Here is a 27,002-nt window from a genome sequence, read left to right as displayed (position 1 = left end):
CCTGCGCGACCGACTGCCTCACCCGCCGCTGCCTCACCATCGCCTCTCCGCTGGTAAGTCTTGAGAGTGTGGCGCCGTCCTGGTGTGGCTGACGGTGTTAGTGTAGTGCTGGTGTGGCTGACGGTGTTCTGTGTGTACCGTATGTGTTTAATACAGGGAATACATTATACTATTTTTAATCTAACTTGGTCCGAATTTTCGTCCTTTTGCAGTTTATATCACGCAGGTCAGTGGCAGAAAAAGACAATGCTGCTGCCCTACCTCCTTTCCATAACTCATCATAACTAGTATCAGGTCTAGTGTTAATATCTTGCTAAGGCTCAGTATTCAAAATGTCAAGACTGCAGTTTTGACCAAGTTAGAGTAAAAAGGGTATAGCAATGTTGTGTGTGATTCATAACGAGACCATTCTGGGTTATAAAATGTCTACCTGGAGTGCGAGATGGATCCCGCAAAGGAGCTCCCGTAACACCTCTTCCTTAGCGATTTATTTTGGATATAGCCGGTTAATATGAGTTTTTATTTTCTTTATGAAGGGTATGGCGATACCAGAATGATTTAAATAGCACAGAAGTGGATATCAACCTGTAAATAAGCAAAATATATCAATTAGGAAGAGGTTATAGGAAGCTTCCTTAACGGACCAAAATAAGGGCCAGAGAGTTGTACTAGGACTGGCTGGGGCTTGTTACACACATACTGCAGCTCAGGGCCTAATGACTGGTCACCCTTGAAATACGTTGACTAAGGAGCCTAACCCCGGGCCCCTACGTTCCTGAAGGGGTATTGAAGGACTGTGTGATCGATTTTATTCAATAAGGGCCCATATTAAAATGTTAAAAAGAGACACATTTATACATAATCAATTTTACAAACCAAACCCACTACAGTTCTCTACATTGCCTTATGAATACAGGGTGGTCCTTATATAACGCTCCTCTTCCACTCCGATGGTCAATTTCTCGGTAAACATTATCAGTTGTCTACCCTGCATTGTTATTCATTTCCTACCCCCACTGCCACACCCACGCCCACACCAGCAGACTGACCCATCCCCACATCACGTAAGAAACCATCAGGAGAGTGTCTAGTGGAGCGCTATATACATGGACCTCCCTGTGCATTATATCTACACACAGCGTACATTTAATTACACATTTATTTCCTCACGCCAAAGCTCTTAGAAAAATCAGCCGAGACCAGACAAATGTTAATACGAAAGGCAAATTAAAGACAGTAAAAATACGGCGAAAATAATATGCATTTGACCAGAGAACGAAAGTAGTTTGTAATATATCTTAATTTAATTTTGTTTGGTTTACTATATTCTGAAAAGTTGCAAGGAATGTATGATTCACTTTGCTTTCAAAATTCCTTGTTCTGCCTTTTTATTTTTATCTTTTAGTGGAACTGTTGTAGCGTAAAATCTGTTGACGTAGATCGTATTTCGTTTCAACACCATTATAAAAGAGGAGGGTGTGAGTTGCAGGGAGGGAGGCCTAATGACACAGAATAGGATGACATGAAGGCAATTTGTCTGTGACCATCCCTTATGGAATTAAAGGCTTCTGACTATAGACAGACAGATAGACAGATAGATATATGGATGGATGGATGGATGGATGGATGGATAGCTAGATAGATAGAGGAATATATACATAGACAGACAGAGGAACAAACAGATAGACAGACAGATAGACTATTATAGAACCAGCACACTATCTAATAATAACCCTATATCTGACGTACTACTGTTCCGCGCAGGGGAGATATGGAGCGTCGCCGATCATTTAGGAAGACGGTGATGGCGGAACGCAAAAGATTCATTTACCTTTGGAACGAGGGCTTGTCTCTGAGGTCCATAGCAGAGCGGACGGGGTCCAGCGCCACCACCGTGCAGAGATGGGTCAGGCGGTGGCAAGGAGAAGGGGACTTGCGCTCCAAAAGACAGAAAGCGAAAAGGAGGCAATCTCTACTAGACACCCCACCTACTGAACCACGTCACAGAACGCATAACCCCCCCATTAAATCACTGAACAGGGCACAGAGAGTGGGTGAAAAACTTGACCGTCTCTATCATCTCCAGCTGGAAAACGTAAGAGGGAAACTAGCTCTTGAAAAAGCCAATGCATGCTGGACAACTGGTGGCCCTTGCAAATTTGATAGTAATTACACTAGCACCTCAGAACGTCTTGCAGTCGAAAAATTCATTAGACCACAATTTCAACCAACAGTTCTGAGTGCACCAACAGCTCGAGTACATTACCCTTCTGACTCAGCAACGGGACTGGTAGGAATGCGACCACATCCGTCATCTCAGATTAGTTACAATGCATTCAATCAGCATTTCGAGGAGTTCCTGCTGAGGATGCGTTACTCCCAGCCATTTCCGAGACAGTCGCCTTTTTACACTCATTTTCGGTAGTAAAGCATAAATGAAATACATAGAAAAAAGGTTAATACAATAAAACAGAAAAAATGTTGATATAGTAAACTATGAACTACACCGGCATCTGGCAGGGCTCATGACTTCGCTCTCACACTGCTATATTTCAGAACTTCTGCTCATCACAATTCCTTTATTCCCCGAACTGCATCTCTTTGAAACTCGTTTCTCTTGATTAGTTTCCCCCCAAACTTCAACCTACAACAGTTCAAGTCCAACTGTCACAGTTTTTATGAATGGAGGACACCTGTAATCTGGTGTATGGAATATTCTTTTTATCTAATTTGTTTTCCTTCCTCTGTTCATCTGTAAAAAGCATAAAAATAGTGTACAAAAATTACTTAGGAACATATGAATTGACTTTACATGCGGTCTTTAGGGCTGCACGTAAAGTCCTTGATGGTATTATATTAAATGCTATATTACAATTTCGATAAAAGGAGCATAATTTAGCATCACCTCTTCATTATCATCCACATCTGTCAAGGGGAAACATATGATCCTTGAAACATATTGCCCCCTGATCGTATTCATCGTTGAAGGAGAAATTATGAAATAGCTGTCTTCTTATCAGATCTATCAGTTTAGATATATTAGCCATTAGAGGAAAATGAGAAAACAGAAGAGATAAAAGATTAGGCGAACTTTTGTCACCGGCCTAAGTGGTTAAAGAAATGGTCTGCTGCTCAAAAGGACGCGAGTTCAAGCCAGTGCTAGGTCAGGGAACAGTTCGATTACCTGAATTTCGCTTGAGCAGAAATTACTGATCATTCGTAAGACCCACCGACATACCATAAAACAGCCCAGCCAATACCTTCACACCAGCCTTGAATGAGACAGCCCTGGCATGCATTAAAAACTAATGGAGGATATTAGTTCCGAAGCTGTGACATGTGAATGTGTTTTACATGTAGGGGAATTGCCGGACCTCAGGGGACGGATTATTACATCTATGTCCAGAGTCAGAAACATTAATAAAAATAATTAAACATACATATAGCTTACCTCTTACCTTTTGTGGTTGATGTTCTATGACTGTGCCTATTCTACATCACAGCCAATGACACGATTCTTTGGCGAAATTCTTAATCAACCAGATGGATCAAATTTTACCTTTTTTGTGTGTGTATGTAACCGTCTCAAAGGATTTGGAAAGGTGATAACTTAATACATTCAGTTAATACATCAGTGTTTCATCTATGGTTAATAAAATATTTATCAAAAAGAATATAGCATTTTATTGTCTTTTCCCCCTACTGCAATAACTGACTATCATTTATTTATTTATTTATTTATTTATTTATTTATTTTATTTCCTCTGATTGTACACATTGTATGCTTTTTCTTCCTAATAAGGGACAAAAATCTGAGCAGAACAATGAAAAAGATACATTCAGAAAGGCACTGCAATGAGGACTCAAAAACAGTGGAGTGGAAGGCTTGTAGTGAAGGCCAACCAGAACTGTGATAAAAAGACGAATAGAATACACTCAAATGTATTCAACTGGTAATATGTCCTTTAAAATGCATATCTCAGAACAACCTGCTAACTTACAATTATTCCAACTCATCTATATCACTGGGAAATCTACCCCACAGCACCTAGTCGTTCAAGAGAGAGATGAGGTCAATTGAAACGCTTGTGGTCTTGTGTACAGCTGCGGTTATCGAAGCTGCCATTCACACTAGACATGGTACTACTACTGGTAAGTCCAATATGTTAGTGTGTGTGTGTGTGTGTGTGTGTGTGTGTGTGTGTGTGTGTGTGTGTGTGTGTGTGTGTGTTTTGATTTACAGTTATATCATACAGGTTCTTCATCATAACTCACATCCCTCATCCTTAGGGACTTGGTATGCTTATTACAGTGGAAGGGTTAATACAGTAACGTCGCTAACTATTATCATGCTTGTGTTTAGGAGCGGTTGGTGAGGTATCGGGGACGATGGAGGCGCTCAATGCGGTACTGGAAGCTGCCTCTCAAGATGCATTCCTTATACTCATCACAGAAAGGAAATCTTTGGTAATAATGACCACGAAACATGCAGAACACTTTAATTATTAGTACTATTATTTTTTTTCAAGTAGACGTAGTAGTAGCAGTACTAGGACCATTATCAAGAGCTGATACTATAAAGTCGAACAAGTTTACTGTGAAAAAACAGGTTCACATGGCTTCTTAGTGCTCTCTCTCTCTCTCTCTCTCTCTCTCTCTCTCTCTCTCTCTCTCCCTCTCTCTCTGACTGTGCAACACATCGTTATAGTTAACACCAAACAACAATTGACTCCCAGAAAGTTACAGTACTGCCTTGTTCAAACATTTTCTACAGCCAGATGAATGGACTAATTTTTCACTGCTACTATTTATCCTGTTGATTTAAGCATGCGAATCTGTAAGAGTATGTCCGTGTCTTCTACTTGCATGATCTCAAAAGTTATCTGAACAGTTTGCAGGTGTGAGTGGTGTTGTGGCGCCGTGGGGTTTGGGGGTGTTCGAGGTGGCGGTGGACGACCAGGACGCTGACGTGACGAAGTCACAGCTGCCCTGGGTGGTCGGCCAGGCTCGCCGAGTAGGTCAAGCAATTTTTGCTTCATTAATTACTGTACCACTGGAAAACTTATAATACTGAACCGATGGGAAGCAGATCTATCAAAACTACTGTGGCTGTTGAGTTCACCAAGTTAATATCAAACGTAACTTCCAGGATTAAATACAGACAATGATACTATGGACAGGATGCACTGACGTCATTAAGCTCCGCCTCCCGCCAGCCCAGCTGCCTCCCAAGATCTAAATCTTTAGATCTTGGCTGCTGCTAAGGCCTCCCGGTAGCTCGTACTAAAAATAACTGAGGATAAAGTATCGAGTGCCCGATTATGGCAGTAATGGAAGCCCAGCCCATATTTTTGGTCATAAATTTTCTTCTGAAAACAAAAATCAGAGAAGCACTTAGTATGAAAAAGAAATGAAAAACTATAGTTATTGGTTGCACGATATGGCAACTCAGGCTCTGCGATTGGGCGACCCATGTTGGCCGAGTCTTGTATTAGGAACGGTACATGACTATGGTAATTATTTCGTGTATATGCATGTGTATAATATTTAAGACATGGATTTTATCAATTTGTGAAAATACACAACACAGAACACAGGCAATAGGATATCTTTCAGCAACCATTCATTGTAGATTGGATATACCTGTAAAGCAGCATCGTCTACCACGGGGCGGTCTGAACGATGGTTAGTAAAAACTCATCTCTATTCTAGTATCTGGTTTTAGCAGCCTGTACTTCGAGTTGCCTTAAAATCGAATGATCTGTTTTAGATAATAATGTGTAGCATGTCACGTAATTCTCAGCAAAAGAGAGTGATATTAAACAAAGTTTTGCCTCAGTCCGTCTTGTATCACATAACCTTTTTCTTTGTATTTTTTCAGTTTTGTGCCATCGTTTATGCTGACAAGGCATTGCAAATATCTGTTTATCTATTGCCAAACTCCTTAATGCCGTAAGGGTCGTCCACAAACAAATAACCTCCATGTCGCCCTGTCCTCTATTGGTTCCCTCTCTCCAGCTCACGCGTCCCTTCTTCATCCCTCCATCTCACTGCGGATTTGTTTGGAGAACTTTGTAACATCGGTGAAGTGTACTGTATATTCAAAATAAAAACTGCTAAACCTAGGTATTGATTTATACTTTTAGTTTGCTGGTCCTACGTGAGAGCACGTCTAGTAGCAGCAGCCTCCCGACATAACACAACGTATGCACGGTAGCCTGGGGCTCATTAACCCGTAAAAACTTAGCTGAAGAAGGCTTCGCTCTCCCAAACCTCTTCAGTGTTTATAATTCACCTCACAGCGTGCACTGGTCACAACTGGTGAAAACTGAGTTTGAAATCCAATTATTTGCAAGGATAAATTGCTGGCGCATGCACATTTTAGGATCGGGTGGCTGCGGCTAAGGGCTTTCCAAACTATCACGTCCAGAAGTTTGTTGTTGTGTGGTGACGTCACGAGCATCCTATCTGAGGGAGCTGTGCTACTTCCACACCTGCAGTACGATGCCATGGAATGAATCTCCTTGGCTACTAATCAGATTTATCCTTCAATCTGACTACACTTGGACATTAACTTTAAGAGGTTAGGGTTCTTTTAGAGATTAAAACAAACGGACTATAGACACACATTCTCACTAAACTGTACCCTGTTGCCGCCATCAGCTGCGTCGTGTGTCCTGGAACGTGACTGTGGTGGTGGTGAGTGATGACGCAGGCTTCCTCAGCTCCTTTGCCCACTGGTCTCTCAAGGATCACCTTTTCGTTTGGTCAACAAGATTCCTCGTCCTCTCCCGCCTTCCTCTCCATCAACTTGGCGATCTTCGAAAAACCCTCTCCGTTACCAACTCCATGCTTCTTATCATACCTCAGTCGTCAGGAATTGGGCAAGTGAAGATTTGTCAAAGGTTTTACCATCAAATCTTAATATCCTGTCTGAACACTATATCATTTTTTTTTTTTTATAAATAGTCGTACTTCTGTTGCTTGTTAAGTCATACTAACGCTATTCATTATCAAGTGAGCTATTATACATCGTCGTCACATTATCAACATCGTCATTATCATCATCAATGTAATTAATTCCACAACAAATGGGGTGAGGAGGATTCAAAAATACGATAAATTCATCAAGAGAAAACCCTTTTAAGTCGACCACAGTCTTGTACACATTACTCTCGCTTCTATAGTCATGCCTTCATCTTACTCGTGCTGCACTAACCATCCACACCTATCCTTTCGTCATTTGGGGAATTTTTTCGAGTAATGGGATTCCTGGTCCACACCATTCCGTTCTTTTTTTTTTTTTGTCTCACCTACCGCCGGGGTGGCTGAGTGGTTAGCATCGCTGTCTAGGGAAGGTAACTATGTCAGCCTGGATGATTTGGTGGCCTTGTAATCCAGGGTAGTGGGAGAATAACCCTCCACAAGCTAAAAGGCCTCAGTTACTAAATTTACCACCATGGCTAAGCTGCAGGTAGGTTCTACCCCCACCTTGACCTTTACAATTTTCTTTCTCCTCAACTCCTGTATAACCTTGTATGCATCACAGAAAAGAAATATCAAAGTTTAACATATTTTCCAGTACTGTATGTAGTTTTGATCCGATGTAAGATTTTTTAAAATGCAGATCAAAGCTGCACAAGTACCATACACTCTCAACACCCGTATGTATTGTAATCACCTGACTAAAGTAATTTTTTGTAACAGTACTTTAAAGATCCTCCGTATGTGATATTTTAGTAAATAAATTATAAATAATTTGGATTTTTTTTTTTCGTTGTCTGCAGGTGTTTCGTGTACGTGGAGATGCCGTACGGCACCGTGGATGATGGGCCTCAGCTGGTTGCCACTTGGAAGCCCGAACAAGGACTGATTTTCACACATCACCTTCATTTCTTCCCAGAGAAATTTTTTAAGTAATTATTGTTACATACATACATACATGCATACATACATACTTCTACCTACCTAGTATCACCAGCCATTATGGTTGCTACAAATTACCTACACAAATTTGAAGTCCCTCTATTTAACTGCTATATATTCTTACTTGATTTATCGTGCTAATATTAAGAAAAATTACTAAGACTGGTTGAAGTTTGGTGGCGCTTCCAGAAAGATTCATTTCTATTTTCACTTTCTTCTCTACCACAGACTTGCAAATCGACCCCAACTCAAAGCGGCGTACGTGGAGTTCTCTTCCACCAAAAAGAAAGTGGTGGACGACCCAGACGCTCCTGGAAGAAAGAAGGTCATTATTCTAGACCCGGAAATAAGACTTTTTGAAGCCATTGCGGAAATGATGAATTTCACGTATGTGTCTTCCCACATTCACTATTCATTCATATAATTCTTAGCATGTGTGGTTATACACAACAAGGGCATTCAAATCGATTCCAGTTCTGATATTTCTGCAACTCATTCATTCATTTCTTATCGATATTAATTCAAATGATCGCGTTTTCTCTAATATTCTAATCTAGTTGACGTCAAGTGAGTGTCTATCTGTCTGCCTTTCGCTGTCTACCTATCTGTCTATCTATCTATCCATCTGCTTATCTTTTTCGTGTATCTGTTAGGTTCCTCAAAACGCCTCCTGCTGACGGTACGTGGGGCCAAGAGCTGCCAAACGGTACTTATACGGGAATGATGGGAATGGTGCAGAACCAGGTACCGTATAGTAGTTACTGCATTACATAATTAAAATGATCTGAAGTCGATATTATAGGATTTCTTCATATGCAGCCTATGGGAATTTTGCAGTTGTGCTAAAACTGAAAATAAAATCATCTGGAGATAGTAAGAGATCCAAAAATTGTCATCGGATTACAGGTATTAAGAAATATACGAATGTGTTTGAATATCTTACCAGCAAAAGTTGACCTACAGAAGTCCTCCCTTTCACTCTGGATATCGTTCTTTTAGTTTAGTCGCGCTGTCTCCGGATGATTTTATTTAATTAGGACAGATCTCTTGTTTAGAAAAGGTTAATGGATACTACATCTAACTTTCCTAGCTTCAAACTTCCCTGAGACACATAAAACTGCCTGAAGGAAGCAAGAATACATTAGAAAAATAAGACCTCGGAGTCAAGAGGTTAATAATTTCATGCAGGAGGCGGACCTGAGCTTGTCCCTGCTCCACGCCACGTACGAGAGAGCCAGGGTGGTTGACTTCACCTTCCCTCTGATCGTGTGGTACAGTAGAATGATGGTGCATCGCGGCCTGCCCGAGGTGGACCCCTGGGGATTCTTACAGCCCCTGAGGCCCCTAGTGTGGATGTCCCTCCTGCTGGCGCTGCTGGTGGTGATAGCAGTCATGGTCTTTTTGCCCTACTGTATCCCTGACAAAGCACTGCATCGTACTGGGCTGGAAACAAAAACACACTGTTGTATTCGTGTTCTGCTGCAGGAAGGTGACAATTTCCTCTTCGTATATTTCATTTAGTGTACCTTCTTACTTAATGCTTACATACGGGAAAATTTACTTGGCTCCAGTTTTCGTCCTTTTACTATCTATTTCACGTAGTTCCGTTGCAGAATAAGACAATGCTACGGTTCTACATCCTTTCCATAGCACACCATCATAACAATCATCATATTCCAATTAAATCTATTATTACCGCTTAGTTAAAAGTGTAACGGCTTGCAGTAGTCAACCCGATTGTGCTATACTGTGTTTAGATCTAGGTGTGAAGGGTGCGTTGAAGTGGTGGTGGTGGTGGGAGCGTGTGGTGCTGGGGGTGTGGATGCTGATGATACTGGTGCTGACACAGAGCTACGCCGGGAACCTCATGTCCCTTCTGGCCGTCAGATACATCCCGCTGCCCATACAGACCCTCCAGGACATCTTAGATAACCATGTCACTGTCTTTGCGCCGACGGGGACGAACGTGGCGCATTCATTCTTGGTTAGTGTCAATTTAAGTTACGATTCAAATATGCCATAACCAAAATATATTACAAAAATCCTGGACAGTTAATGGTTAGTCTAGTAATCGAGTTGGGAGAAATTATTTATCCACTTACTACACTCAGATTATTCATCCACTTACTAAACTCCTTTTACGTTAGTTTAGCCAGGAGTTTTGTCCTCTTGCAGGTTATTTCACGTAGATAAGTGGTAGAAAAAGACAACGCTATGACTCTACATCCTTTCCATAGCACTTCATGACTAGTAGCAAATTCTTGTGCTAATTTCTTGCTGCAACTCAGTAATCATGATGGAGAGTTGGTTATTTTAGGTCAACTTGAGTAAAGAGGGACTAGCAATATAAACCATTTTCCTGCCATGTCCTGAGAGAAGTCATACATCCACCCAACCATTAACCAACCTACCTTGCCCACCCACCCTCCTATCCCACCTATCCACCCAACCACCAGCCCTGCCCACCCAGCCACCCACCCTATCCACCCATCCCAGGCACCCTAATCCCAGAAGGGGTGGCCATCATAGCAAATTTCTTTCCCAAGGACGCTGAGAGTGGCATGTTACGTAAAGTTGGTGACCTGAAGTATGAAGGGCGTTTCAAGACAATTTACGTGTCTGAGATGAGCACGTACCTGGACACCCACGTGAGGCGGGGGACACACGTCATTATCCTCATCGACTCCAGAACTTCGGTCATGATAGCACAAGACTTTTCATCAACAGGTAAAACTTGGGAGTCGTTTAGCAGTTAAGGAAATTGATGAAAGGGTAAATATATGACAACATGAACATCAATTATGGTTTATATTTTGGTCACTATATAGACAGATAGATAGATACATAGATGGATGAGCTGGAGTCTTGAAATAAATGAATACTTGGCATTTACTGCTTAACTTTCTTTTGAGGGAACAGGAAATAGAATGTGTTATAACATGAGAGATCCACAGCACTAAACGTAGGCTACAAAAAGGAACTAATTCATGAACTTCCTTTTTGACACAGGCAGGTGTGATTTCTACCACGCTAGGGAGGAGCTCTTGCCCATGCTGGCGTCTTTTACACTCCAAAAAAACAGTCCACTCCTGCCAGCCATCAACAGCAGGTGAACTCCTTTATGGATTTTCGAGTTTGAGAATGAAAGTTATAGAAACACTTTTTTATATTACGAACAGACATTATACAGCCTGTATTGTTAGCGTCTTGATTAATTACACCCCTTAGACGCTAACTTCCCCTAAAATTACTGTATACTTATCTTGATTACTGAGTTTCAGCAGTAGATTAGCACTGGAATGTAGCGCTGATCATGAAGACGTGCTGTGGGGAAAAAAATCTTGGAGCTGTAGTATAGTCTTTTTTTTTTTATGCTACGGGGTTATATGAAACAACCTGCAAAAAGACAAGAATGTGGGCCAATTTAAGGTAAAAAATACTGCAGTTAATTCCCCTCCTCACAGGGTACTGAGAGTGGTGGAATCAGGCATCTACAACTACTGGCTCAAGCTCTATACCCCAAACTTCACCTCTTGCCTCAACCCTCCCAAGAAAGTTGCCGTAAGGACCACACTGGATCTCAATAATCTCTGGGTAAGGCAACACAGAGTAGTAGTAGTAGTAGTAGTAGTAGTAGTAGCAGCAGCAGCAGCAGCAGAGTAACCCCAGTCTGTCCAGCCGAGCAGACCAATCAACCGCAGTCAAGCAATCACTCCTGCAGAGCTGTCTCGTGCAGTGAGCATGTTCCCTTGCGGTGGACAGCGATTCTCTACAGCGAGGAGGAGAAGAATGTGGAGGTTTGGTTCCTGGATGGACGCTGCAGTTGCGTCTTTCCATCCAGTTAGCAGGAGCACCATAGCAGGCTCCACATCTCCCCGTTATTTGGTTATATGATTACCACCCAGCGTTCTGGATGGTTTCCTGTCTTACAGGAAGCCATTAGGCTTGTTGCTCAGTGAAGAGTCACTTTAGAAAAAGTAGGGAGCATTACATCAAGTGAGTGCATGATGGTCGCCACAACCTACCACATGCACCACTGGGGATTTCAGAACTATTCATATAACAGTCCAATGTACAGTCAATACATATGGTAGTGTTTGGCTAAAGGTGTGGATTTTAATTATGGTAATGAGACTTTTTATTATTATGTCCATCCACAGGGTATGTTTGCAGTACTGGCAGGAGGCGAGGCAGTTTGCTTTCTGATCTTCTGCCTGGAGTTGGTCTACCCTCGCCTTTGCCAGTGAAACATGATGCCAGCTGGACAAATGGACACAGTGAAATTTATTCGTACTGTAGAATCGTAGCATCTGACTGGAAGGTGGACACGGCAAGCTCAGTCATTACAAATTTGTAGTACATGAATTAAATGTGACTTGTACACCAGATCTCAACTTATTAATCCTTAAGAATTTTTGAATTATGAAGTAAAACCTCTATATAAGCGTCCCATTTATTTATCCGAAGCATAACCAGACTATAAACTGATCAGTAAATTTTGGCTTTATATATCTTCTTTCGTTCACTAAACTTTATGCATCGCTGACCCAATACAATGAGCACCGTAAGTGATTCAGTAAGGTAGATAACTGACAATGTGGAGGACTTAATATGTAAAATGAAGTCTGAGTACTTCAGCTGCGAGAGGACTGCGTGAAAGGGTTTAACTGTCCACATTGACTTACTGTGCGTGTATGAGACTGTAATGGCTTGAATATAAAAAATTGAGTGTTAGGGTAATGGAAATGATAGTGTTAATGCATGAGGGTTATGTAAGCTAGATAGGATAAGAAATGCAGGGACGTATGAAAGTTGGGTGATTGGAAGTCTGTTTATCGGAGGGGAGTAGGAATTATATTTAACATGTTATGGTTACCAAGAGAGAGAACTGATGTACGGAGGATAAGAAAGAAGTATACATTTGTAAATTTCAGGGAAGCAGAAACTTTATACAAAAAACAGTCATTTACTAATTCGCAGACTATGTGGTTCCTCTGACATTCACAGTCAACCCAGATATATTGTAGTGGAGAACGCATGCACAGTCTAAATGTCAGGCATACAACAGTGTGTGTGTGTGTGTGTGTGTGTGTGTGTGTGTGTGTGTGTGTGTGTGTGTGTGTGTGTGTGTGTGTGTGTGTGTGTGTGTGTGTGTGTGTGTGTGTGTGTGTGTCAATAAATACTTAGGCTGTGGCCTGGCCGCCTCACTGGCCGCGTGACCCTGCGCGGCTGACTGCCTCACCCGCCGCTGCCTCACCATCCCCTCTCCTCTGGTAAGTCTTGAGAGTGTGGCGCCATGCTGGTGTGGCTGACGGCGTTAGTGTGGTGCTGGTGTGGCTGATGGTGTTAGTGTGGTGCTGGTGTGGCTGATGGTGTTAGTGTGGTGCTGGTGTGGCTGACGGTGTTAGTGTGGTGCTACTGAGAGATCTGATCGAGAATAGATAAGTAATCAAAGTGTAGGTGGGTTTGGATGACTAGGAAGAGAGAGGCAAAAACAGGTCAGGTTTGGAGAATGGAGAAAGGGAAAGGAGCGTAAGCAAAGGGAGGAGCGGGCGAGAAGGAGGCAGTGAAACAAGCATAGAACACGAGTAATTTGAGTAAAACCTGCATACAAAGTTGATAAAAAACAAGAATATGATCTGGAAAGAGGTAAAAAAAAAAATGTCAAAGAATCTATCTACTATACCTAGGCTGCTTCTCCCAAAGAAAGGGAGGTAGCCGAGACAGGAACACACTTCCAATTTACTCATCCACACACACACGTTTATTCGTATCTTAGCCCCAAGGGGAGAAGGGACAGATCCTCACTGCACCACACCGCATGAGGGTCAAAGAAAAATATGAGAAAATAAACCATCATCATTATCATCACCATCAACATCCAAACCTACCAATCCACCATAGGGTAAGGTGAGGTAGGGTTCAGAGAGCCAGAAAGAACCAGGCAGAATAAGACAAAGTGAAAAAAAGACAAGAACTGTAAATCGGATATCCACAAACAAGGGGCAAGATTATCCTCCTAGTCCTCTGGCTGGGGGTGTCCGCGTGTGCATATAGTGTCCCCCAAGTTACTCTTCGTTGTTATGAAGTTAGACGATGAGTATATATTAAAACCTGAGAGGAGACTTTGGTAACCCTAGTATAACTTAGAAATATGGCGTCGATTTCCAAAACCTTTGTTATCAAAATCGGGCCAAAATTTGTGGGGTAGGGAAAACAATAAATACTCTGTCGCTGTAACTACTTGTCACCGAATAATAAACTGTCCATAAAAATTAAGGTATTTGCCCCCTCAATTTTGTGCAAATACTGAAATCAATAAAAAATTCAGAGTTTAAACAGTTACAAAACCTGAACTAATATAAAAATATTTTGAACAAGCATTATCGTATATTTTGACACGATGTATATTTTATCGGTACTTAGATCTTAAATGTTCAGGAGGTCGATTATACAATACATTGATCTGTATATCACTAATGATATACATTTATCAAACCAATACAAACAAACCAAGGGAAAAATGTAATGCTTTTCATTTAGACTGTCGCCGTCGCTGGTGTGGTATGGTAGTTAGAACATGTTGTAATGTAGTTTCCCTTAAGCATTACATACACGAAAAAATAATGCACCGCTGTACTGAAAAAAATCAACAAATTCGTGGCACACAATGTTTCCTCCCTGAATCATAACTGTCTCCGAGTTATCACCTCATATTCTTCTAGAAACCACGTCCATCTTCTAATTTCTTTTTCTCCATTTTTTTTTTTCTCCATGAAGTTTGCAAACAACGCTGGTGAGGGAAACCGATTTATAATTAAGATCTACTCAGGCACTTTGGTAAATCGGGAATATATCTGTTTTTTTCCTCTCAACTGGCAATTCTCCTCTGTTCAGTGCGTATTTAATAATTGGCCGCACCAGCTGATCAGCACATTCTTTCAAAATCCGTCCACCCACCCCGTATGATCTCATCGCCTGTCTCGTCCAAATCTTCCTTTAAGTTCAGTATCTCGTTTCGTTCAGTTACTCAGTTGCTGAGTTCTGTCTCCTTCATCTGGTTCCATGAAGTCACCTTTTTTGCAAATACTGACTGAACCTGTCACTCCCAGTCCGTACCACTAAAATGCCACAGGCACCACTTCTTTCGAGGAAGTGGAAATACTGTTTGGAAATACTGAGTTAGTTTCTTTCCTCTGTTTTGCCATCTTCAATATACATTAGTTAAATTCTTATTGTATCTGAAAGGATGAGTCCACACTTGGCGAATGAACGCGGAAAAAAGTGGGAAAACAAATGTTTTGTCTATTAGTAAATGTCATGACAGCCACTTCTGAAAACCGATGGGGAGTACAACCAGTGAATGAAATTATTATGTGTTCATCCACGTTAAAGATTTTTTTCTTTCTTTTTCAGCAGTGGTTCATACTTCTCGAACGAATGTATAATTGCACACTCAGAGGTTTATGAAATTAACACTTTTTTTCGAAGAGAACTTAATTTCTTTTACTCTGAACAGGAAAAACAATGAAGCGCCGACACTTTTTGAAGAAAACGGTGATGGCTGAACGTGCAAGGTTTGTGCACCTGTGGCTGGGAGGAATGTCACTGCGGTCCATAGCACAGCTGACGGGTGCCAGCGCCACCACTGTGCAGCGGTGGGTGCGGCGCTGGCAGAAGGAAGGAAACCTCAATTCAAAGACGTGTAAGCCAAGGTCGCTTCAGAGTCTTCAACGTAAACAAAGGGAAGATGAAGAAAGAAGAGCGCTCACAGACACTGACAAGCTCCGCCATGCACATCAACTACATTTCCAGGAGATATATTGGAAGCTTGGTGTACGTGGATTTGATGTAAACAGGACAGTTAGAAGTGAACAGCTTAATTTGATGCCGCAAGCTGAGAACATACGCACGACAGCATTCCAACCGTACGTTAAATCACAATTCGGGAGTACAAAACCATACTCGCATGCAGTCCCTCACCCATCCTCATTCCACTTAGCGAGACAGGCAGTAAGAATGAGCTATCCTTCGTCTCTGCTCAAACATTCCTCCTGCTATAAATGCATGGAAACCTTTCAGCTCAGGATGCGCTTTTGGCCACTGTTTTCTAAGTTTATTCCTCTTCACCCATTTCTCTAGTAAACAGGGATTACAAAATTATGGCTTTGACAAACTACTTTAAGTCACACAGGTCAAGTTTATTTTTTTATATTCAGACAAATACCAACAATCTGTGCTCATGGGTATATTTATGAGAATCTTTTGAAGAAAACAGATGATAAAGAACTTGCTCAAAGTTCTATTTACCAAATGAGGGCTCATGACATGATGATGAAATCCAATAATTCGCATCCAGATAAAAATAATACGTATACTTTTCAATGAATTCCATAATACTTAGGTTTCTTGTGCCAGACCAGTTTTCGATGAAAATGTTCTCTAACATATTTCACGTGTAAAGCCATAATTGTAACTCCATAACAGCTGAGAACTGACTTCAAGATATTACAGTATTTTTTTTATACTCAAAAGTAGCCCAAGAGTAAGCAACATTGTGAAGTTTCTCATGCACTTCCTACAACACCCAATAATTATTCTCACAATTACGGTAGTCATAATTAAGCTTTGCCAATGTCACAGCATGTCTACTTTACAGGAGCCTATACTAATATTCAACGTCCTTAAGATAAAAAAAAAAAAACCCTATTGTGTTGTTTCTTTTTTGTTTTCCTTAAAATTATGCCAGTACTCTAGTCCTACTGTCTACCCCGAGTGGTAGCAGTAAGCCAAAGCCAGCTGGTAGTTCCTGCAAGAAGAACGCATAGAGTGGCTCCTGCAACAGATGAATATTCTGCAGGCTCCAGACTGTGAGCAACACTTGTGTAAAAAAAAAAATGCCATCTTGAAACAGTTAATAAATATATTTGCTCAGTTTATTTGGCTTTTTTTCAAATCCTCAAGAGTAAATCATTTATGAGAGTGATACAGATGAGTTGGTCAAAAGAAGAGTTTACTCTTCCAACCACAGCCTGTTTGGGCCATCCCTGTCCGTCATGGTAATATATATATATTTTCTAAGACACTGAATAACACCAACGAGACTAGAATAAGCCATGCAATGGGTCGACTTTAAGAATGCATTATGCTAACTTTCCGCGTGTATAATTTTAACTTCATACTTTTGCCCCGGAATGTGTCAAATTAATTACACCCAGGCAGGACGTTACAGTGGCATGGGCAGAGGAGTGACCAGAGTGGGTCTTATCTCTCCAAGAATATGCCTGGCCACTAGGGAATACCCGTAGACCCCTAAAGAGCTTTTCTTGGCCACCCCATAATTAATATTGGCCACCCAACTTTTTTTTTTAATCCCTGCTACACCCCCGGGGTTCTATCCTTTTGATTTATTAGTTTTGTCTTTCTGTCCCCCCTGTCTGTCTGTTAGGACGATACAAGAAGGCTACTGGATGGAAGTCCACCAAATTTGAAGTCATTTCTGAGGGTTATCTGAGGAATAAGTAATTAAATTTTGGTCAAAAATGATCATAGGTCATTAATCATAGGTCAAGAGCAACGTCAACTCAAACAGTTTTGATCCAGTTTATAACAAACTTGGTGGGAGGGTTAAAGTCAAGAAAAGATGAAGTGATTCAATTCTGAGAACAATCGGTATGGGGGGTGAGTGCTTTTCCAAATAAGACATCATAGGACGGTCCTACTGCGTCATGTGTGGCTGTCCTGGGTCACCTTCTACAAACTGAACAATGTGACCAAGAGCCTGTTATCTGTTGAAGGAGACGGAAAATCATTCGGCCGTGGTTACACTCCCAACAGGACAGTATCACCTCAAGGTGCGGGTATATTAGTTTAAATATAACAGTTAAAGGGCTGTGATCACTTCATACTCTGTGTGTCAGAAGTTTGGAAAAGGACAGATTTTGTAAAGATTTAAGTAGGATGGGAGAAAACATGCCAGAAATGTATAATTGTAAATACTGACTGAATGAAAGAGTTGGCATTTTTAGGCATACAGTAAGAAAATAGCGAAATATAGGCTCTGAAGCACCTACATAATTATAGTTGCCTTAGAGTGATATGAGCTTTGAAAGAAGTTTTCCTGATTTTGCTCTCTCTCTCTCTCTCTCTCTCTCTCTCTCTCTCTTTATATATATATATATATATATATATATATATATATATATATATATATATATATATATATATATATTTGTCTCGAGCATTTTTCAAGAACTAGTGGTTTCAAGATTTTAGAACTGTCTCTTTTAAGAAATTACATACATTATTATTATTATTATTATTATTATTATTATTATTATTACTTCCGCAGCTGAAATGGGAGTGACTACGGTTGTTCTACTGTTCATCCTGATCACAGAGTCGTGTTCAGCAGGTGTTCAGCAACTGTATGTGCCTGGTACGTTGCCAACACAAATTCTGGAAAACCACAAGTGTTCTTTATACAAGGCGTCTGGAAATGGTTGACCAAATTTTTACTACTAGAAAATAAAACAAGGAGAAAGAATACTAGGAAAATAAAATAACGTGAGGTAGACCAACTTAAGAGTTTGTTTATATCCAAGTTGTGTAACACATAACCTGGGCATCTATAACAACTTTAGATTTTCCTCTGCATAATTTTTCTTCATTTTGTAAAGACAGTGACATAAAGCCCTATTCTCTATCAGAAAAAAAAAATCTATTTGAAAACGTGAACATAAACTACTCTATTCTAAGTCATTAATGAATACCTGATTGGCTCTGTGGTAGTGCAAACCTGATATCTAATTCTGTTATATTTTAGGGTCAGTGGGTAAGGCAGGAATGGAGGTGGAGGCACTGAACGCCGTACTAGGAGCTGCATCACACCCGGCCTTTGTTGTTATCGTCACGGAGAAAAAGACACCGGTAGGATTACAAAGGGATTATGTTTGTTGTTGAAACATATATCAGGAACAAAATTCATATCGTGTAATATATTTGTTGTTTGGAAAATTAATTAAAATACAGTAGTTGCATTTTTTTGAGGCTGAAAAAAAGAATTGTAGTCTATAGTTTACTTTTCTCTCTGCTCTCGGAATAACTTGTAAAAGAAAGTACTCCACATGCTTTTTTCCATGGAGTCTTTTATTTTCCAGTTTGTAGGTGTGAGTGAGGTTGGAGCGCCGTGGGGTGTTGGGGTGTTTGAGGTGGCAACAGACGGCCAGGATGCAAACAAGACGCAGGCACAGCTCTCCCAGGTGGTCAGCCAGGCTCACCAGGTAGGTCATTCAAATTAATGCTGAGTTGGATAGGTCACTCTGATATTGATGCGGTGAGTAAGTCACTCTTATGTTGATAGTGAGGTGGTTAGGTCACTCTTTTATTGATGCTGAGGTAGGTAGGTAACTCTTATATTGATGCTGAGGTGGCTGGGTCACTCTTATGTTGATATGAGGTGGGTATGTCACTCTTATGTTGATGCTGAAGTGGGTAGGTCACTTTTTTATTGATGCTGAGGTGAGTAGGTCACTCTCATACTGATGCTGAGGCGGGTGGGTCACTTTCATTTAAGCTGAGGTAGCTAGACCACTCTCAGGGTACTGTTCACGTGGATGGCCTACTCTCATTAAAACTCCTTGTGATAACCACCAGCTGAGATGGGTGTCATGGTTCATAACGATGGTGGTGGTGAGTGACGACCCAGCCTTCCTTGCCGAGTTCACCGAGTGGTCCTTCAAAAACCGCCTTCTTGTGTGGTCGACAAAGCTCCTCATCCTCACCCGCCTCCCATTCCACAGCCTCAGCCACATCCGCAGCACCCTTGCTATGACCAATTCCATGCTAATTATTCTCACCAACACATCAGTCTACAAGTAAGCTTCAGTATTTATATGGTTGTTAAATGAAGATTAATAAGTGTTCTGTATACTGTGGGGTACTCAGTTTGCCCTAGTTCAGACTTCTCTCCTTCCAGCTGCACATCACAATGACAGTCATCGCTCTACAATTTTGTGCTCTGATTCCTATGTTTAGGATGGTGTTCGGCATAATCAAATGTTAACGAAAAGGAGAGACAAACGTTAGGGATTGTGAACTTTGAGATTAGAGGTTGAGAGGCAAAGGGCGGTACACCAAGTTCCTCCAGGGACTGTTCCCCTTGCAACAAACTTAGGCTTCGGAAAGCGGCAGAAAATATCAGAAGATAAACATATCTTGACTACAGTGCCGCCCTTTCTCATCCTGGACATGATATGTATTGCTTCCTCGGGTCCAGTGGCAAGGCCATGTCACTCATAGGTTTCACAGAACTCTAAACCAGCCTACAAAGACCCTGTCCATTTCAAACACGCAACACAAGATCTCACACAAACATCTGATATGAAATTTATCCCTCCAAAGTACTCATTATCAGCCCTATCCTTTTTTCATAACTCCTGTTTGGATCTCTGTCTTGACCTTATTATTATGTTTATTATAAGAATCAAGGAGGTATCACACACACTTACAGTATATTACTCCAAAACAGATACCGAATTGAATCATTCACGTTGTAGAATCTCGGGAATGGTAAGTTGAGTGTCGTCCCAGTCCTTCCCCATATCTTGTGTTCATTTCTTGGATATTGGAGGATGGCTGTTGATGCCCGGGAAGTAGCCTGCATTTACAATAGTCATAATAAAAGGGTGTACTGCAAGACAATATTTATCCACAGATGTTTCGTGTACGTGGAACTACCCTACGGCACTGAAGGCTCTCAACCCCATGAGGTTGGCACCTGCCCTGCTCAGAAAAAACAGGCTTTCACACCTAGACGTCCGCTGTTCCCTGAAAAGTTTGAAAGGTAAGAAAAAGGAGAGCCCAAAACAATGAGGCTGAGGAATAAATTACCTGGTGTTTTTATGACATACTGTAATAAATCTAGTGCCAAAATGAGTCCTGGAATAAGTTACCAAATGCATGCCTTCTTTCTCTTTAAAATTCCAGGCTTGCTAATGGACCCACGTTGAAAGTTACTTATGTGGAATATTCGTCCACCAAGAGGTTAATCGTGGACGACCCTGGCGCTCCTGGCGGCAAGAGAATCATAATACTTGACCCTGAAATTCGCCTCTTCGAACTCATTGCTCAGAATATGAATTTCACGTAAGTTAATTAAGGTGATGGGGTGATATACACAGCTTGGGTTATTTATGACTGTGTAGTAGCAACATAATGGAAGTACGTTCATAAATTCTATGTATTTCAATCAGGTGTCACTGATATTAGCAGATTCGGAGCCAAGATCTACCATTTTGAATGTATGGTACTCTTCATTTTTCTTCTTGTCCTACAAATTGAATGTGTAACTTGCCGCATCATGCAAAACTTTCACTTAATGTTCTGTTCGGACACAAGATATGGTTTGCCCACTTCATTATATCTTAAGAAAGTCGACAATTTTCAAGATTATTTATACATTCCCCTTAAGTAATGTGTTCTTTAGTGGCGTTATAAATATTCAATAAAACTTGCAGTATAATCACATAACTGTTTCATGATAAGTGCGATAAAAAGTTAACAGCACTGACAATGGTGTACTTTCCATGCACTGAAGCTTCGAGATCAATTCACCCGCTGATGAAGCATGGGGTGTCGAAATGCCAAATGGTTCCTTCACCGGCATGGTGGGGATGCTGCAGAGAAAGGTGAGTGTCACATATTTAGTTTCTGGAATTAAAAAGAGACAGTGAACAGTGACTTTTGAAACTTAGTGATGTTATCTTCGAAACCTAACAAACTTTTTTAAATATTGTGTACGTTTTGTAATTTTTCGACCAAAAAGTGGAGCGATAACCTGACCACAACCGTATACCGGTATATAAAATTTTCTCCTTATATATATGTACGCATTTATTTGACAACTTTGTTAATGGATGTAAATGGAGGCAACGATTAATTGGCTTACTTTGGAAAAAGTAATGGAATATACCTGTTCAATGAATATTCCTCTTAATATGTATTGCAATAGATAGATAGATAAATAAATAAATATATAGGTAGATATATAGAAAGATTGATTGATAAACATAGATAATGAAGCTAAAGATAGATAAATAGATGAACAGATAGATATAACGAAGCTAAAGATAGTCAGATACAGTTAGATAGACAGATATAATGAAGCTAAACCATAATTTCAGGAAGTGGACCTCAGCTTAAGCCTCTTACACACCACCTTCGTAAGATACCGAGTGGTGGACTTCACCTTCCCTCTGACCGTGTGGCACAGCAGAATTGTCGTGCAGCGCAAGGACCCCGAGGTGGATCCCTGGGGCTTTGTTATACCCATGAAACCTTTAGTGTGGCTGGCGTTGTTTCTGGCGTTGATCGTGGTTCTCCTTGTCATGGTGATGTTACCCATGTTCTTACCCGAGGACATGCTGGTGCACACTAAGATCTCGCCCACTGTTCAAGGTTGTCTACGTGTGCTGCTGCAGGAAGGTAATGTTTCCTCCTATTTGCACTGGCAATCCGGCACTCATGAGCCTACACATGGTGGCCTGTGCACCCTGGATGGGGCAGATATATAGATAGATAGATATAGATAGATAGATAGATATGTATGTATGTATGTATGTATGTACATATGATGTGTCTCCACGAAATCTATGCGTGTAAGTACAACCATCATAATCCTTGCCCGAACAGATTTAGGTGTGAAAGTGCGGGGATGGTGGTGGTGGCAGCGAGTGGTGTTAGGGGTGTGGATGATGATGGTTTTAGTGACAATACAGAGTTACGCCGGGAATCTCATGTCCCTCCTGGCCGTCAGATATACACCCCTGCCCATACAGATGCTCAAGGACATCCTCCATAGTCCCGTCATCGTTATTACGCCAAAAGGAACAACACAAGCAAGTTCGTTCTTGGTCAGTGACTGTACTGAAATAGTATGAGATATAGTTTTGTTTGTCATATAGCACATTTATGTTATATAACTAAAATTGGTATACGAGCTATATGACAATTAAAAATGTATCCAATACTGTACTCTTTCATTACACCTGCCCCACTTTGGAGTGTGTCTATTTCACGTTATAAATTCCAGCAAACAATATATTTTCACTTGATGCCAAAGGTTTTAGTCTTCTGTTACCTCACATACCTCTATCTTACATAATTAATACAGTACATTATTGACTCTTTCCTTGGTCTACATGACGCAGCTATTCAACAATATGTTTCCCATTATAAACAGCTTAGTATAACTCAGACATCAGTACCATTAAGTAATTTGGTGCATGACTGAGGGATCGTGCATATGAAGAGACGATGATGTGTACTGCGTTGCCATGGCACCTCCCCCCAGTCGCAACACGAATCCCCCAAGGTGGATCTTCAAACACCCAGATTGCCCATGCTTGTGCCTACTGTTGCCTGGGGTCCAAGCCATACCACGCTACACAGAATTACCATAGAGTTATTATAACTATACTGTAGAGTTGCCCACATATCTTACCAGTTTCATTCCCACTCGGCTTGCTTCACCAGGACGCAGAGAGAGGCTTGCTGCGTCAGATAGCGGACCTGCGTCATGAGGGTCGCTTCCAGCCCATCTACGTGTCCGCATTAAACTATTACCTGGACCAACACGTGCGTCGAGGAACCCACGTCCTTGTTTTGCTGGATTCCAGAACCACGGTGATGGTGGCGAATGACTTTTCTGATAAAGGTGAGTTGGATGTATGATGTATATTTAAAGTACCGTAAAAGCTGGAATAGATGTACAGTACGGACCCTGAATTTGTTTTTGTTTTTACTTGGGGACATCAATCTTCCGGGTTTCTGGCCTTTGGTTCCTTCTTCCTTGCATTTAAAAAAAAAAAAAATCTATAAACGGTATTATCACGCCATTAACGTGTCAGATCTAGAACGTAGGCAGCAGAAAGAGAGCTAAACCATAAAATTTCGTTATTAAACAGGCAGGTGTGACTTCTACCACGCCAAAGAAGAGATCCTCCCTATGCTGGCGGCCATTGCAGTTCCAAAAGGCAGTCCACTGTTGCTTGCCTTAAACAGCAGGTGAGAATTATGCACGGGTTGCGTTGTCAGTAAAGAGGGGTAGTTCATACAGTATATAACGCTCCCCTTCCATTTCGCAGGGCTATTTCTCGTGCGTAATGGGGACGACCTTGCCAGGTTTGCCAGTGTGTATCCTGCATCACTTGTTCATTTCCTACTCCCGTTGCCTTATCCATGCTGAATACATGCTACGGCTGTCTAAATTCAGGGTTGGTGTGATGATATTGGAGGTGTTCTTATGACGTGTCGTCATGACTTGTGGAAGTTCTGTTCATGCATAAATGAAATTCAGTTCTCAGACTGCTCCCTTCCTTAGTCGGGACTCTATCTTGGTTAACTTTTGACTGGCATTTCAATTTACTGCCATTTGATCACCACATCTGTGCATCCTGACATCCAGTAACAAATGCATAAGGTCCACTTTTTATGGAAAAATGTGGAACTAAAAGCAAGCAGCCCACATACGTTGTCCTATCCTAGAATGTGTAAGATGAAGGATGACTGTTGACGGCTAAACTGCCGTTTACATGAATTAATTATAAGTCTATCCAACAAAAAATAATTTACTGTGTACATGAATTCTTAAAGAATATCCCTCAGCCCTTGAATACCATCCTTGGGTTTGTCAAACTGGACGCTTCTCTTCGTGTATTTGTTCTAGTGTATACGACCACGTGCGTGGGTCCCTGCTCCGGGTCTGTACGACCATGTGTCGTGGGTCCCTACTCCGGGTCCCTTCACCGTCACTTCTTAGTTCCTACTCAGATGTCAGCGAGGGTGGACGGAGCTCCCCATGCACTTAACCATTTATCTGCGTTTTCGTGGTTTTTCCTCCGGTACACCCTTGGGCTGTGATAGTGTGGAGGATAAATAACTTTCTTTTGCCATGACTGAAAGCTAGTGATCTCTGTTATCCATCTGTAAAGAGGAAGCTAATTTAATTCCCTAAGAGTGTGAGCTTCGGAAAAGTTCTGTGCACCTCAGGAATGATCGTCTTTCTGCACTCCCTCCACCACTTCGAACAACTAAATGTAAGACAAATGTTATAGGAGCCAGACACTCGCCTCTCAGGTAAGCATGTGTGAGAGAGATGGGGATGGGGAAAGGTGAAGTTCAGTAGCAGCCATCAGCTCCTCTAACCCTCCTCGTGCTACAACCCTACCCCATCACACAGAGTTAAGAGACAGTCGAATGTCAGGATACTGCATGCGTAGTATTTGTCTTGATGTTAGGGGTTCAAACTGGCATGCACGCTCAGGAACTTTTCAGCGTCCCGCACCTCGATGGTTGTGCAAGGAGAAGAGTACAGTTTTTTTCGTGGTACGGTAACGACGTGGGAGAGGGGGTTAGGTGAGGAGGCGTGGGGTAGTGAGGGTGAGGGAAGGGAGGAAAGGATGGGAAGGTGAGGGAGCGTGTTGGTGCTGGAGGTACTGAGTTGCCATGTATTATATATGCGTCCATTATCACAAGTGTCCGTTTTTCTTTTTTCTTTTTCTTTTTTCCTGTGCGGACGTTGCCTCAACGCAACCATGTCGTTCCCCTTAACAGTCCTCGTATCTCTTACTCCCATACCTACATTACCATAGTGAAAGAGAAGCAATATAAGGCAGGTTGATGGGAGAATCTGCGGTTCAAAAATCTCGCGCTGAGACCTGAGAATCTGGGTCTGTCCCGAACCATTCGGTTGGGTTGTTACACCACCACTACAGCGCATAAACATGGCAAAGTGTACTCTTTTCATTTTTAATATATTTTTACATAGCTATTCCCAATTAGTATGATCATAGCAGTTAATATTTACAGATGTGTTTTATTGTCAAACGGCAAGATCTATCTCATGCAGTGCCTGGCAACTTTGTGGCTACCGTCTCAATGCTTTGTCCTTTACCATATCCTGCAAACATACGTCACATGTGCCATGATGACATGCACGAAATTTTCTAGATACTTTTTTAGAGCGAGAGTATAAGTAATCGTATCTGCAGAGTGAATTAAAAATTAAGTGTTCATAGGGGAATGTGACTATTTCATTACAACGAATACTCAAACAAATCACAGTTTACATGAAGGAGCATATCACTATCTCCTTATTTGTTTGCAACAGCCTCTTATAGTTACTTATTTTGCTGCAAAAACCTTTTACGTATAGTACGTGGTTGAAAAATAAATGTTAATAGATCTCATCTGGTCCCGCAGAGAGAAACTCGAAGTCTGTCACGAACCTCACACGACGCACTGACATGGGTCCTCACGTTAAGTGTATGTGTACGGAAAAGCTGAAATTTATAAAAAAAAAAAAAAAAAAAAAAAAAAATCTCCCTTATTGGTATTGGATGCACCAATTGCACCATACATTGTGACTGTTGACATTGTTTTCCTTTCCCCACAGAGTGCTAAGTGTGGTAGAGTCCGGCATCTACTATCACTGGCTCAAGCTCTATACCCCAAATTTTACCTCTTGTCTCAACCCTCCCAAGAAGGTTGCCGTTAGGACGAAACTGGGCCTCACCAACCTCTGGGTAAAGCTGAAGAAATTTAGTGTTTAATCAATATACTACACTGTAAATATGCAATCCGTGAATACTTCCTATACAGTCATAATTAAAAGTTAGCTGACGGTTGTCTTCCTGCGATGGCAGTGTAAGATGCTACGTGAACTATTTTTAATTGCTAACAAAACGAAGCACAGGAGAACAGTATGAGAAGGAATGATACTAACCTATCTGTTTTTTAAGGGGGAATGAGAAATGAGGAAGGTTGTACACAATACTGGCGTAGGATTGTCAGCTAGGTTTAGCCATGGCTGTACTGTTTATTTCTTTTGTGCTTTTTTTTTTTATCGTAGTAAAATCAAGATATATCTACTGTTATGCCCACTTATCCCTTACGATCGTCTTTTATTATAAGGTTTGTTCCATTCACAGGGGATGTTTGTGGTGCAAGCAGGCGGTTACTCTATTTGCCTTCTAATCTTCTGTCTGGAATGGGTCTACCCTCGTCTTTGCCACTGA

The 27,002-nt window shown here is 41.3% G+C and overlaps 2 protein-coding genes across 2 annotated transcripts; both read left to right on the top strand.

Moving 5' to 3' along the window:
- Nucleotides 1-27,002, top strand: LOC145402580 (putative glutamate receptor). The gene is made up of 14 exons (XM_080274578.1): nucleotides 1-53; nucleotides 18,278-18,364; nucleotides 18,752-18,855; nucleotides 19,086-19,208; nucleotides 19,582-19,802; nucleotides 20,642-20,770; nucleotides 20,914-21,072; nucleotides 21,524-21,614; nucleotides 22,110-22,410; nucleotides 22,618-22,838; nucleotides 23,461-23,641; nucleotides 23,892-23,991; nucleotides 26,381-26,510; nucleotides 26,916-27,002. The coding sequence occupies exons 2-14, from the start codon at nucleotides 18,283-18,285 to the stop codon at nucleotides 27,000-27,002; spliced, it is 1,929 nt and encodes a 642-aa protein (XP_080130704.1). The 5' UTR covers nucleotides 1-53; nucleotides 18,278-18,282.
- LOC145402581 (uncharacterized) lies at nucleotides 1,772-12,173 on the top strand. Its single transcript, XM_080274579.1, has 11 exons — nucleotides 1,772-1,906; nucleotides 4,892-5,014; nucleotides 6,664-6,884; nucleotides 7,788-7,916; nucleotides 8,155-8,313; nucleotides 9,054-9,321; nucleotides 9,776-9,910; nucleotides 10,473-10,653; nucleotides 10,936-11,035; nucleotides 11,391-11,520; nucleotides 12,087-12,173. Exons 1-11 carry the CDS (start codon nucleotides 1,772-1,774, stop codon nucleotides 12,171-12,173), a joined length of 1,668 nt encoding a protein of 555 aa, XP_080130705.1.

This window comes from Coenobita brevimanus, chromosome 58 (genome assembly GCF_032717465.1).
Source record: "Coenobita brevimanus isolate Jiangsu-jjx chromosome 58, ASM3271746v2, whole genome shotgun sequence".
NCBI lineage: Eukaryota > Metazoa > Arthropoda > Malacostraca > Decapoda > Coenobitidae > Coenobita > Coenobita brevimanus.
The sequence above is the reverse complement of the archived record's forward strand: the minus strand, read 5'-3'. Positions and strand labels throughout refer to the sequence as shown.

Bases quoted from the DNA above. Each gene is read 5' to 3' on its own strand.
- LOC145402581 (XM_080274579.1), top strand. From the start codon at position 1,772: ATGGAGCGTCGCCGATCATTTAGGAAGACGGTGATGGCGGAACGCAAA. The intron at 7,917-8,154 runs GTAATTATTGTT...TCTCTACCACAG, and splicing joins TTCCCAGAGAAATTTTTTAA to ACTTGCAAATCGACCCCAAC. The intron at 10,654-10,935 runs GTAAAACTTGGG...TTTTTGACACAG, and splicing joins ACAAGACTTTTCATCAACAG to GCAGGTGTGATTTCTACCAC.
- LOC145402580 (XM_080274578.1), top strand. From the start codon at position 18,283: ATGGGAGTGACTACGGTTGTTCTACTGTTCATCCTGATCACAGAGTCG. The intron at 18,365-18,751 runs GTACGTTGCCAA...GTTATATTTTAG, and splicing joins TCAGCAACTGTATGTGCCTG to GGTCAGTGGGTAAGGCAGGA. The intron at 23,992-26,380 runs GTGAGAATTATG...CTTTCCCCACAG, and splicing joins TTGCTTGCCTTAAACAGCAG to AGTGCTAAGTGTGGTAGAGT.